The sequence below is a fragment of the Cynocephalus volans genome, chromosome 4, assembly GCF_027409185.1.
Source record: "Cynocephalus volans isolate mCynVol1 chromosome 4, mCynVol1.pri, whole genome shotgun sequence".
Lineage (NCBI taxonomy): Eukaryota > Metazoa > Chordata > Mammalia > Dermoptera > Cynocephalidae > Cynocephalus > Cynocephalus volans.
The window spans coordinates 102,916,844-102,931,090 of NC_084463.1; the positions used below are offsets into that span (position 1 = coordinate 102,916,844).

At 38.7% G+C, this 14,247-nt stretch overlaps 1 protein-coding gene across 3 annotated transcripts in view; it reads left to right on the forward strand.

Annotated features, from left to right (window-relative positions):
* Positions 1-14,247, forward strand: part of STIM1 (stromal interaction molecule 1) — a 224,815-nt gene that overhangs the window by 179,288 nt on the left and 31,280 nt on the right. For all 3 annotated transcript variants that reach the window (XM_063093387.1, XM_063093388.1, XM_063093389.1), the window contains exon 5: positions 2,676-2,791. In XM_063093387.1, coding sequence (XP_062949457.1) covers positions 2,676-2,791 — 116 coding nt within the window. The remainder of the gene's footprint in view (positions 1-2,675; positions 2,792-14,247) is intronic.

Here is a 14,247-nt window from a genome sequence, read left to right on the forward strand (position 1 = left end):
TGCCATATGTCATTCAGTCATTAATCCATTTACTTATTCATTTAACAAATATTTACTGGGTACCTGCTCTGTGCCAAGCACTTGTGCTGGGTGCTGGGGATAAAGATGACAACAACCTGCCCTTGCCCTCAAAGGGCTTACTGTATGGTAAGTGCTGATTATATATAATCTGTCATCTTATTATGTAGGTGCATCTGGTTATGAGCTTCAGCAAAGGGGAAAGGGGAAAATGAAGCTGTTGGAATGCCCACACATTGCAGCCTTCAGCCACAGAGCTACCAGGCACTGCTGTCCAGGCCTAGCTGAGCTGGCTGTTCCCTCCTCTGCTGCCTGCAGCCTCCTCTTCACAGCTTCTCCCTACTCTGAAGAGAGTAATAATCTTAATGTTTGTACCTCCCTTTGTAGAGTGCTTTCCTTCCTATTATTTCAGTTGATTCTCACAATTCTGGGAGGAAGGAATTACTACCATCCCAACTTTTGGGTGAGCAAACTGAGTCTCAAATATTTTATATTTTATCCAATCTGGTAAGTGGCAGAGCTGGGATTTGAACCCAAGTCTGCCTGGTTCACAGTGCTCTGCTTTTTTTCACTGCATCTTCCTCTTAAGCCATGTGGTGAAGATAGGCTTCCTTGTAATATTCAGTTTACTTCTGGGTCTGGCTGGTTAGCTCAGCTGGTTAGAGCTGGTGCTGATAACACCAAGGTCCAGAGTTTGATCCCTGTATCTGCCAGCCACCAAAAAAATAAAAAAACAGCTTAGTTCTATTTAACAAAGTTTTACTAAGCACCTGCTATGTGCCGTGCTCTCTGCTGGGTCCTGCGGACAAAGGGATGCACCAAACCTTGACCCCCTGCCTTGAGGAACTCCATGTTTAATGGAAGAGACAGACAACTGAGTAGATGATTGACCATTAAGATCCAGGATTTAGGTTTCTTCCTTGCTACCCATGGAAACAGCAATATAACCTTGTGGATCCCTAGGCCATTTCATCATGGGGAATGGCTGTGGCTTGGATTGAAACTGCAAAGCATAGGATAAGAAGTCAGTTCTCAGATCATGGGTTCACGTAGCCCTCCTGTGTCTAGGATTAGAGCCAAGACTAGGTTCAGCCAAACTGGGGATGGGAGTAGAGGATGCCAAGCTGTGGCACTTTAGTGACAGCAGGAAGATTGGAGCCTTTAATGCATGGGTTGGAGTGGGGTGGTTCTAGGCCCATCACTAGCCAGCATAGTATAATGGGAAGAATCTGGTAGGTTCGAGTTCATTCCCTGGCTTTGCCACTTACTTGTGTGTGACTTTGGGCAAGTTACTCAACTCTCAGTCTCTGTTTTCTTATCTGTAAAGTGGAGCAAATAATAGAAGTGAGTTCCTAAGGTGGTTGTGAGGACTAAATGAGGTACTGTATGTAAAGTGTCAGAACAATGCTGGGCGCACAGTAGTTGCTTAGTAAATGTTAGTTCCTTTCTCATTTCTCTCATTGAATAGAAGTAGATAACATTCCAGTTTGTAGGTGTCTTTGAGAAACAGACCATAGAAAAGATGACACTGTTTATTTTGATCAGTCAGACAAGTCCAGCACACCTGGCAGAAGTGTTATAAAGAGGAGCTCGAGGAGCTTCCAGTCTTATAGGAAGCATCTGATTTTACATAGGTTTAAACAGAAGGAAACTGAGGGACCAAGAAGTTTATGATCAGATAAGTAAGTCACTGATAGACCTGGTGAGAAGCCAGATCTCCTGACATCTCTGATCACAATGCCTCACTGCCTCTTTTGTAAGTGGGCTTGATTGCTTTCCAAGGCTAGAGAAGGAAGCAGCTGCTCCTGTGAGTTCAGGCAGGAGTATAAATCACACACTGTAATGTCAGAAGCTTCTTTTTCTAGCTGGGGAAATAAAGCTATGCATCAGAAAAGAGTACCAACCTTACACAGTATTATAGTATTAAATACTCACTTGCGGGACCTGGGCCAGTGGTTTTCAACCTTTCATATCTTACACCCCTCTCCTCCTATACCCACTGTGTTCCAGCAGAAGAGAAACAAAGTCCAGTTTTTCTTAGGACATTTTCTTATTATGACAGGCACTCTCTTATTAAAATTATCATTGGCAGTATGGTTGAAGGTCATAAAAATTACAGTAATCTTACCAGGGGTAAATTGTATTACAGTGACTCAAATACAAGAAACAGGACTCATTCAATTTTTATGACCAGCAGGTTTATATATAATGAAATGGGTTAGTATTAGGATAATTTAGAAGTCCCCAGAGTCACTGGGTCATATGGCATGACATTTTGACCTGGGCTGGATGGGAGAATACATTTACACGTGGTGGGAGGTGGGGACAGATATAGAGAGGATAATCCCTGGAAGGAGAAGCACAACAGAAAATTTACAGCTGGGTGTGGGAATGGTCACAAATGGATAATCCTTAAAGGGTAGGCTACTTAGGAGATGGTGGATGTGGGAAGAGAGGGTGAGCAAATTCTTGGTAAATGTTATGTGTTCCTCCATACTCCCTGTTGAGATGCCAGTGGTGTAGACTCTCTGTTCTAGAGTGCAGAGGGGAGCAGTCACCAAGAGCTAGAAGTATTCCTGGAGGAGGTGGGTAATCCTACCAGGATCCTTCCTGGCTTTGGTGTCAGGGAACTAATACCCTACTCTTTGTCTCAACAGGCTAGCTGTAACCAATACCACCATGACAGGGACTGTGCTGAAGATGACAGACCGGAGCCATCGTCAGAAGCTGCAGCTCAAAGCCCTGGACACAGTGCTCTTTGGGCCTCCTCTCTGTGAGTTCTTTGTAGAAAAGGGTTGAAGTGGCTGGGCTGAGATCCTGGGGTCTCCTAGGCACACCTGCAAGGCAGCACCTCCACTATTTCTACTGGTATTGAGATATGAAACAGTCTTGTATTTTAGTCCAGCCAGATATGGCATTCATTCGTTAAATACATTAAGGAAATATCTACTTTGTGCCAGTGCTGTGCTGGATTTTGTAGGAAGACCTTGATAAATCACATTCTGTCCTAACAGTTTAAAATGAGTGTTTTAGAGAGGTACACAGTGTTTCCAAGACCCAGAGGAGTAATAGAGAAAGCATCCTATAGAAGAGGTGGCATGTGACCTCTGCCTTTCAGGATGGGTAGAGCTTTATTCCATAGAGATGGCAGAAGAGGATATTCTAGGTGGTGAAAACAACCTGAGCAAGAGAACAAAGGCTAAAATATGAAAGGTATGCTCAGGGATAACAAGTAACCTAGGAGAGGCTGAATGACATTTAGCTGTTACCTGCTCTCACTGAAAACATGCAGAGTGTATGACAGATTGTTGAACATCTTTGTGTCCTTGGATGACCAAGTAAGACTAAGTTTGCTCTCACTGAAGCAAGAGAGGCATACTCAGGCCTAAGAAATGGTATTCTCTTCAGCCAGGGGCTAGTTGAAAGAATTAGGTAGTTCAATTCCTGGAGATCTGCATGGTGGGAATGGCCAACCCTGCCATCCTTATTCTAAGTCAACAAAGGGAGAACAAAAGTAGTGAGATTTCTAGGCCAGCTGGTTAGGTCAGTTGGTTAGAGCTCAGCCTGGTAACACAAAGGTCACAGTTTAGATACCTGTGCTGGCCACTTCCCCCCACACCTTCCCCCTACAAAAGTAGTGAGATTTCTTAGAAAATTAGCCTTGATCAAACAGGCTTTTAGGATCCACTCACTGTGCTTTGGGAGCTGCTGGCATCAGTTGAGGGTGCCAGCAGCAGAAGAGAATCAGCTTGACAGGTAGGTTCAGAGGCAGTACAACATTTCCCTGTTTGTGCATGTGGCTTGAGAAGTGCCCAAGCTGATGTTTTCATATGAGTGGGTCTATACCTTTTGAAAGTGTGAAACAGAGCATCCTGGGGGAACATTGTTCCTACCTCCTTTGCTGCTTTTTTTTCTTTTGGGTTCTAGGATACGTTTTGCTCACAGTTCATTGATAAGTTTTAAATAAATGACACAAAGAGTGGCTCTACTCTTTATGTGAGGCCCACCCTCTGTATTGAGCATGGCCTTTCATTCATTCACTAACATTTATTGTGTGTACCAGTGTAAATGACACGGTTCCTGCTCTCAAATAGTTCCATCTAAATGGAGATAGAGGCTCAGCATCCTGCCTCACCCACACAGAAGGCAAGACCCCTGCACCATGATGCTGCTGCCAAAGGAGGCACCAGATAGGCAGGAGACCCAGCCGTCCACCTCCCATCCCCACCTACCCACACAAAAGGCAAGACCCTGTGCCACTTCCACAAGGCCTCGTACAACTTCCATGGAGGTGGGCCACAACAGCCACTACCGCAGCTACTACTGTTGCAAGTATGGCTTACTGCCTTGTAACATCTACAACCACTGTGCAGATGGCCCACCACATATTTGACTTCATTGACACAAGGAGAGTCACTGGAGGAGCCTGGAAAAAGAGAAAGAAATCTTTCTCCTTAAAGTTCACGCCAGAGTAATAGAAGTAGCAACTAATCTACCAGATGACCAGAAATTAATGTAGAGATACTCAAAATATGAAAAAATCAGAAAATATGACACTACCAGAGGAATTCAGTAACTCTCAAGTACCAAACCCTACAGAACAGAAAACCCTTGAAATAACTGAAAAGGAATTCCAAGTAGCTGTCTTACGGAAACTCAATGAGATAAGAGAGGACTCTGTAAGAAAGCACAATGAAATGAGAAAAAAATATCCAGGATATGAAGGAGGAAATTTACAAAGAGATTTTAATTTATATTAAAAAGGTAAATTTAAAAAAATTTACATTTTTTTAATACTATAAAAAAGAATGTAGCGGAACACCTGGAACTGAAAGATGCATTCAATGAAATAGAAAACACAACTGAGAGCTTAAGCAGCAGATTAGAATAAGCAGAAGAAAGAATTGCAAAATTCAAAGATGGTCTTTATGGAACAACTCAGGCAAACAAAAAAAGAAAAGGAAAAAAGAATTTTTAAAAATATAGAATGTCTAAGAGAGCAAGCAGACAACATTAAGCACACAAACATCTGAATCATGGGTGTTTCTGAAGGGGAAGAAAAGGGAAAGGCATTGAAAATCTATTCAACGAAATAATAATGGAAAACTTACCAGGTTTAGGGAGAGACACAGACCTTCAGATCCAGGAAGCTCAAAGATCCTGAAACAGATTCAATCAAAAAATATCCTCTCTGAGACACATTGTAGTCAAACTGGCAAAGCTCAGAGACAAAGAGAGAATCCTAAAAGCAGCAAGAGAAAAGTTTCAGGTCACTTATAAGGGAGTACCCATCAGACTAGCAGCAGACTTCTCAACTGAAACTCTGCAGGGCAGAAGAAAATGGGATTACATATTCAAAATACTAAAAGAGAAAACTGCCAGCCAAGAATACTATACCCAGCAATGCTATCCTTCATAAATAAGAGAAAAATGGTGTATTTCTCAGACAAACAAAAATTGTGGAAGTTCATCACCACATGACCAGCCCTGCAAGAAATCCTCAAGGGAGTCCTGCATCTGGAATATGGAAAACAATAATCATTAGCATGAATACACAAGTAAGAACAAAGCCCACTAGTAAAACACAAATGCAAATGAGAAAGATAAACTAAATCTTACCACCTCAAAACCCCCCCAGAAACTTTGAAGACCAATAATTAAAGAAGAAGAAAGGAACAAATGACACTTAAAACATCTAAACAAAAAGCCATAAAATGCCAGGACTAAGACAGTGCCTCTCAATAACATCCGTAAATGTAAATAGGTTAAACTGCACACTCGAAAGACACACACTGGAAGATTGGATCAGAAAGCAAGACCCAACTATATGCTGTCTTCAAGAGACTCATCTCACCAGTAAAGATGCGCACTAATTAGTAGTGAAGGTATAGAAAAAGATACACCACACAATGGAAACAAAAAAATGAGTAGGACTATTTTTATAATGGATAAAATAGACTTTAAACCAAAAACCGTAAAAAGAGACAAAGGAAGCCACCATATAATGATAAAGGGATCTATCCAGCAAGAAGACATAACAGTCATAAATATATATGCACCCAACACTGGAGCACGCAGATATATAAAGCAAACACTATTAGACCTAAAGAAAGAAAGACCCCAATATGATAATAGTGGGGGAACTGAGCACCCACCTCTCATCATTGGACAGATCATCCAGGCAACAAATCAACAGAGAAACACAGGATTTAATTGTACCTCACAGATATCCATGGAATATTTCATCCAACAACTACAGAATATACATTCTTCTCATCAGCACACAGAACATTCTCCAAGAGAGAGCATATGTTAGGTCACAAATGAAGTCTCAACAACTTCCAAAAAATTGAAATCATCTCAACTATCTTTTTAGACCACATTGGATTAGAACTAGAAATTAAGAAGTGAAACTCAAGACTCTATACAAATACATGGAAACTAAACAACAGGCTCCCAAATGACCTATGTGTCCAAGAAGAAATAAGAAGGAAATAAAAAAATTTCTAGAAAATTTAGACATATCATATTAAAACCCATGGGCTACTGCAAAAGCAGTATTAAGAGGGAAGTTTATAGCAATAAGTGTTTATATCAAAAAAATAGAAAGATTTCAAGTAAACAGCCTAACCCTACACCCAAAAGAACAAGAAAAAAAGAACAGTCCAATCCCAAAGTTAGTAGATGGAAAGAAATAATTAAATTAGAGCAGAACTAAATGATAATAGAAACCCCCAAAACAATACATAAGATGAAACAAAAAGTTGTTTTTTTGAGAAGACAAACAAAGTAGACAAACCATTAACTAGGCTAATTAAAAAAGAAAAAAAAAAAAAGAAAAAGAAAAAGAGAGACCTAAATTACAGAAATCAGAAATGAAAAAGGAGACATTACAACAGTTATCACAGAATTACAAAAAATTATTAGAGGCTATTACAAACAAGTATATGCCAACAAATTTGAAAACCTGGAGGAAATGAGTAAATTTCTGGGCATATACAAACTACCAAGACTGAACCAAGAAGAAGTAGAAAACCTGAACAGACAAATAACAAGCAATAAGACTGAAGCTGTAATTAGCAATCTCTGAATAAAGAAAAGCCCAGGACTACATGCCTTTACTGCTGAATTCTACCAAACCTTTAAAAAGGAATTAATATCAATTCTCTTTAAACTATTCTAAAAAATCGAAACATAGGCCACTCTCCCAAACTCATTCTATGACGCCAGCATAACCTTGATACCAAAGCCAGACAGGATACAACAACAACAACAAAAAAGCTGTAGACCAACATCTCTGATGAGCATGGATGCAAAAATCCTCAGTAAAATACTAGCAATCAGAATATAGCAACACATCAAAAAAATTATACACCATGATCAAGTGGGATTCATCTCAGAGATGCAAAGATGGTTCAACATGCACAAGTCAGTAAATATAATATACCACATCAACAAAATCAAGGACAAAAATCATATGATTATCTTAATAGATGAATTTTGTCAAATGCTTTTTCTTCAACATTCTTTCATGAGAAAGGCTCTCAACAAATTAGGTATAGAAAGAAAGTGTCTCAACACAATAAAAACCATCTATGACAAGCCTACCACCAATATCCTGAATGGGGAAAAACAGAAAGCTTTTTCCTTAAGAACCAGAACAAGATAAAGAAGCCCACTCTAACCACTCCTATTTAACATAGTATAGGAGATACTAGCCAGAGCAATCAGGCAAGAGAAAAAAAAAATGGCATCTAGATTGGAATAGATGAAGTCAGATTGTCCCTGTTTGCAGGTGACATGATCAAATATATAGAAAAACTTAGACTCTATCAAAAATCTCTTAGAGCTGATTAATATTTTCAGTAATGTTTCAGGATACAACATCAATACACCCAAATCAGTTGCATTTATATTCTCCAATAATGAACTAACAGAAAGATAAATCAAGAAAGCAAGCCCATTTACAATAGTCATACCCAGAATACCTAGGAATCAATTTAACAAAGTAGGTGGAAGATCTTTACAATGAAAACTACAAATCACTACTGAAAGAAATTAAAGAAGACACAAAAAGATGGAATGACATTCTATGCTCTTGGATTGGAAGAATTAACATTGTGAAAATGCCCATACTACCCAAAGCAATCTACAGATTCAGTGCAATCCCCATCAAAATACCAATGACATTTTTCACAAAAATAGAAAAAAACAATCTTAACATTCATATGGAACAACAAAAGTCCCCAAATAGCCAAAGCAATACAAGCCAAAAAAAAAAAAAAAAAAACCAAAACAAAAAACAAAACCACAGCTAGAAGCATTATACTACCTGACTTCAAATTATACTACAAAGCTATAGTAAAAACAGTATGGTATGGTATTGGCATAAAAAAAAGACACATAGACCAGTGGAACAGAATAGAGAACCCAGAAATTAACCCACAGACTTATAGCCAACCGCTATTTGATAAAGGCAACAAAAACATACATTGGGAAAAAGACTGCCTTTTCAATAAATGGTGCTTGGGAAATTGGATACACATGTGCAGAAGAATGAAACTAGACCTGCACCTCTCACCATATACCAAAATCAATTCAAAATAGATTAAAAACTTAAGTATAAGATCTGGAACTGTAAAATTACTAAGGGAAAATATGGGGGAAACATATCAGGAAGACTGGGCAAAGATTTTATGAACAAGAGCCCAAAAGCACAAGCAACAAAAGAAAAAATAAGCAAGATTATATCAAACTAAAAAATTCTGCACAGCAATGGAAACAATCAACAAAGTAAAACAACAACCTATAGAATGGGAGAAAATATTTGCAAACTGTACATCTGAGAAGGGATTGATATCCAGAATATACAAGGAACTTAAGCAACTACACATTAAAAAAAGTAATAATCCAATTAAAAAAAGGGCAAAGGAGCTGAATAGACATTTTTTGAAGGAAGACATACAAATGGCCAACAGGCTCTTAACAAAATGCTCACATCACTAATCATCAGGGAAATGCAAATTAAAACCACATTGAGATATCACCTCACCCCAGTTAGACTGGCTGTAATCAAAAAGACAGAGAATAACAGATGCTGACAAGGATGTGGAGAGAAGGGAATGCTTCTACACTGTTGGTGGGACTGTAAATTAGTACAACCACTATGGAAAACAATATGGAGGTTTCTCAAACAACTACACATAGATCTTCCATATGATCCAGTAATTCCTCTTCTAGATCTATACCCACAGGAATGGAAATCTTCATGTTGGAGCTATACCTGTGCTCCCATGTTCCTCACAGCTCTATTTACAATAGCCAAAATATGGAACCAAGCTAAATGGCCATTAACAGACAACTGGTTAAGGAAAATGTGGTATATATACACCATGGAATACTACTCTGCCATAAAAAAGAATGAAATTCTCCCATTCACAGCAACACAGATGAATTTGGAGAAAATTATGTTAATTGAAATAAGCCAGGCACAGAGGGAAAAATACCACATGTCCTTACTCATAAGTGGTAGCTAAGACAGAAAAAAGGAAAGAAAGAAAGACCACAGTGCCATGTTGGACTTGCAGAGGGAAAGAGCATACCCACGGTTGCCGGTGGGTTGGGGGAGGGAGGGAGGTCAGGGATTAATTGGTTGGAGGACAAGGGGAATAATCACAATTGGTGGTAACAGGCATGCTGATAGTATTGATCTTACTATCACATCTTGGGCACAGGTGGTGACAGTCATCTTTGTACCCCATGACTATGCATAATCCAAAAAAAAAAAAATGGAGATAGGCATGCCAACAAATATAGTAAATGGTCAACAAATATAGTTTTAGCGTTATTGATATTATGTAAGTTATCCAGAATTCAATTGGGGGCACAAAGTAGAGAGGAGTTTCCTGTTGGAGTCCAGGAAGGTTTATAGAGAATGTAATTCTTGAGCTGAATCTTGAAATATGGGAAGTGGCCTTATTAAACTCTCCCCATTAACACCTCACATCCCTGTTCGTATATATCAGCAAGAACACTTACACCAGAAGAATTATACCCAGCAGTAAAAGCTAGGCTAGTTTTGCAAAGGCTCAGCTCTGTCACCTGCCAGGAAGGGGAGGCTTGGTCTTCTAAGATATATTATTAGGCTGTATGTGTTCTGTGTCAAAATAGTATTTACCATATTTGAAAAAGTACATTAGAAACTGCAGTTTAAAGCAGGCAAGGATTCTACCTGGAAAAATCAGTTAGCATGATAAACAGAATCCTGGGTCCATTGTGCTGAATCCAGGAGATCAGAGCCAACAAGAGGGGCTCTATTGGAGCAGGTTAGACTGATACCAGAACAGGGATATTTTTCTACTAGGCCCATTTCATATAGCCTATGTGCTATGTATGATCTAACCTGAAAGAGGCCAGAGGTCAGCAGGAAAACTCTGTTCCTGAGATAGGCAGAACAGAGATGCTAAAGCTAAGAATATACTTCAGACTAGCTAGGATAGCTATAATAATAATAGTTTTTTAAAAATGGAAAATACGGCTGGTTGGTTAGCTCATTTTGTTAGAGTGCAATCTAAAAACACCAAGGTCATGGGTTTGGATCCCTGTACTGGCCAGCTGCCCCCCCGCCCCCCAAAAAAGAAGTAAGGCTGGCCAGTTAGCTCAGTTGACTAGAGCACAGCCTTATAACACTAAGGCCATAGATTCAGATCCCCTTACTGGCCAGCCACAAAATAAAAAAAAGAAAATAACAAGTATTGGTGAGAGTGTGGAGAAATTGGAACATTTATACATTGCTGGTGAGAATATAAAATGGCCCAATTACTGTAGAAAACAGTCTGAACAGTCTGGTAATTTTTCTCAAAAATTAAATGTAGAGGTTAACATATATCCTAGCAATTCCACGCCAAGGTATATATCCAAAGAAGTGAAAACAGGTATTCAAACAAGTACACACATGTTCATAGCAGCACTAGTCACAAGAGCTAAAAGGTGGAAACAGCCCAAATGTGTATTAAAATGAATGGATAAGTAAATTGTGATATATACATGCAATGAATATTATTTAGCTATAAAATAGAATGATGTTCTGATACATGCTACAGTGTGGATGAACCTGGAAAACATCTTGCTAAATGAAAGAAGCCAGACACAAAAGGTCAAGTATTGTATGATTCCATTTATGTGAAATATCCAGAATAGATAAATCCATAGACAGAATGCAGACTGGTGGTTGGCAGGGGATGGCAAAAGGAGGCAATGGGGAGAAACTGATTAATGGGTAAGAAATTTTACTTTGGAGTGTTACAAATGTTTTGGAACTAGATAGAGGTGATGGTTGCATAACATTGTGAATGTACTATATGCCACTGAATTGTTCACTTTAAAATAGTTAAATTTATGTTGTGTGAATTTTATCTCAATGTTATTTTTTATTTTTATTTATTTTATTTTTTTTTAAACTTTTATTTTGTCGATATACATTGTGGTTGATTATTGTTGCCCCTTACCAAAACCTCCCTCCTTCCACCCTCTCCTCCCTCCCCCCCAACAATGTCCTTTCTGTTTGCTTCTCGTATCAACTTCAAGTAATTGTGGTTGTTATATCTTCTCCCCACCCCCCAGTTTTTTTTGTGTGTGTGTGTGTGAATTTATATATTAATTTTTAGCTCCCACCAATAAGTGAGAACATGTGGTATTTCTCTTTCTGTGCCTGACTCGTTTCACTTAATATAATTCTCTCAAGGTCCATCCATGTCGTTGCAAATGGCAGTATTTCATTCGTTTTTATAGCTGAGTAGTATTCCATTGTGTAGATATACCTCATTTTCCGTAACCACTCATCCGATGATGGACATTTGGGCTGGTTCCAACTCTTGACTATTGTAAAGAGTGCTGCAATGAACATTGGGGAACAGGTACACCTTCGACTTGATGATTTCCATTCCTCTGGGTATATTCCCAGCAGTGGGATAGCTGGGTCATATGGCAGATCTATCTGCAATTGTTTGAGGAACCTCCATACCATTTTCCATAGAGGCTGCACCATTTTGCAGTCCCACCAACAATGTATGAGAGTTCCTTTTTCTCCGCAACCTCGCCAGCATTTATCGTTCAGAGTCTTTTGGATTTTAGCCATCCTAACTGGGGTTAGATGGTATCTCAGTGTGGTTTTGATTTGCATTTCCCAGATGCTGAGTGATGTTGAGCATTTTTTCATATGTCTGTTGGCCATTTGTATATCTTCCTTAGAGAAATGCCTACTTAGCTCTTTTGCCCATTTTTTAATTGGGTTGCTTGTTTTTTCCTTGTAAAGTTGTTTGAGTTCCTTATATATTCTGGATATTAATCCTTTGTCGGATGTATATTTTGCAAATATTTTCTCCCACTCTGCTGGTTGTCTTTTAACTCTGTTAATTGTTTCTTTTGCTGTGCAGAAGCTTTTTAGTTTGATATAATCCCATTTGTTTATTTTTCCTTTGGTTGCCCATGCTTTTGGGGTCGTATTCATGAAGTCTGTGTCCAGTCCTATTTCCTGAACTGTTTCTCCTATGTTTTCTTTAAGAAGTTTTATTGTTTCAGGGTGTATATTTAAATCCTTAATCCATTTTGAGTTGATTTTAGTATATGGTGAGAGGTATGGATCTAGTTTCATTCTCCTGCATATGGATATCCAGTTATCCCAGCACCACTGGCTGAAGAGGCAGTCCCTTCCCCAGTGAATAGGCTTGGTGCCTTTGTCAAAGATCAGATGGCAGTAAGTGTGTGGGTTGATTTCTGGATCCTCTATTCTATTCCATTGATCAGTGTGTCTGTTTTTATACCAGTACCATACTGTTTTGGTTATTATAGCTTTGTCGTATAGCTTAAAGTCAGGTAGTGTTATGCCTTCAGCTTTATTTTTTTTGCTCAGCATTGCTTTGGCTACGCGTGGTCTTTTATTATTCCCTATAAATGTCTGTAATAGTTCTTTCCATTTCTGAGAAAAATGTCTTTGGAATTTTGATGGGGATTGCATTGAATTTGTATATCACTTTGGGTAGTATGGACATTTTCACTATGTTGATTCTTCCAATCCAAGAGCACGGGACATCTTTCCATCTTCTTGTATCCTCTCTAATTTCTCTCAGCAGTGGTTTGTAGTTCTCATTATAGAGATTTTTCACCTCCTTGGTTAACTCAATTCCTAAGTATTTTATTTTTTTGGTGGCTATTGTAAATGGGCAGGCTTTCTTGATTTCTCATTCTGCATGTTCACTATTGGAGAATAGAAATGCTACTGATTTTTGTGTATTGATTTTGTATCCTGCTACTGTGCTGAAATCATTTATCAATTCCAAGAGTTTTTTTGTAGAGGTTTTAGGCTGTTCGATATATAGGATCATGTCATCTGCAAACAGGGACAGTTTGACTTCATCTGTTCCAATGTGGATGCCCTTTATTTCCTTCTCTTCTCTGATTGCTCTGGCTAGTACTTCCAACACTATGTTGAATAGGAGTGGTGAGAGTGGGCATCCTTGTCTAGTTCCTGTTCTTAAAGGAAAAGCTTTCAGCTTTTCCCCATTCAGGATGATATTGGCAGTGGGTTTGGCATATATGGCTTTAATTATGTTGAGATACTTTCCCTCTATGTCTAACTTATAGAGGGTCTTTGTCATGAATGAGTGCTGAATTTTATCAAATGCTTTTTCAGCATCTATAGAGATGATCATATGGTCCTTGTGTTTGACTTTATTAATATGGTGTATCACATATATTGATTTGTGTATGTTAAACCAACCTTCCATCCCTGGGATGAATCCCACTTGATCGTGGTGAATAATTTTACATATGTGTTGCTGTATTCTGTTTGCTAGTATTTTAGTGAGGATTTTTGCATCTATATTCATCAAGGATATCGGCCTTTAGTTTTCTTTTTTGGTTATATCTTTACCTGGTTTTGGTATCAGGATGATGTTTGCTTCATAGAATGAGTTTGGGAGATTTGCGTCCGTTTCAATCTTTTGGAATAGTTTGTAAAGAATCGGTGTCAATTCCTCTTTGAATGTTTGGTAAAATTCTGCTGTAAATCCATCTGGTCCTGGGCTTTTCTTTGTTGGGAGCTTTCTGATAACAGCTTCAATCTCCTTTATTGTTATTGGTCTGTTCAAATTTTCTGCGTCTTCATGGTTCAGTTTTGGGAGCTTGTGTGTGTCCAGAAATTTATCCATTTCCTCCAGATTGTCAAATTTG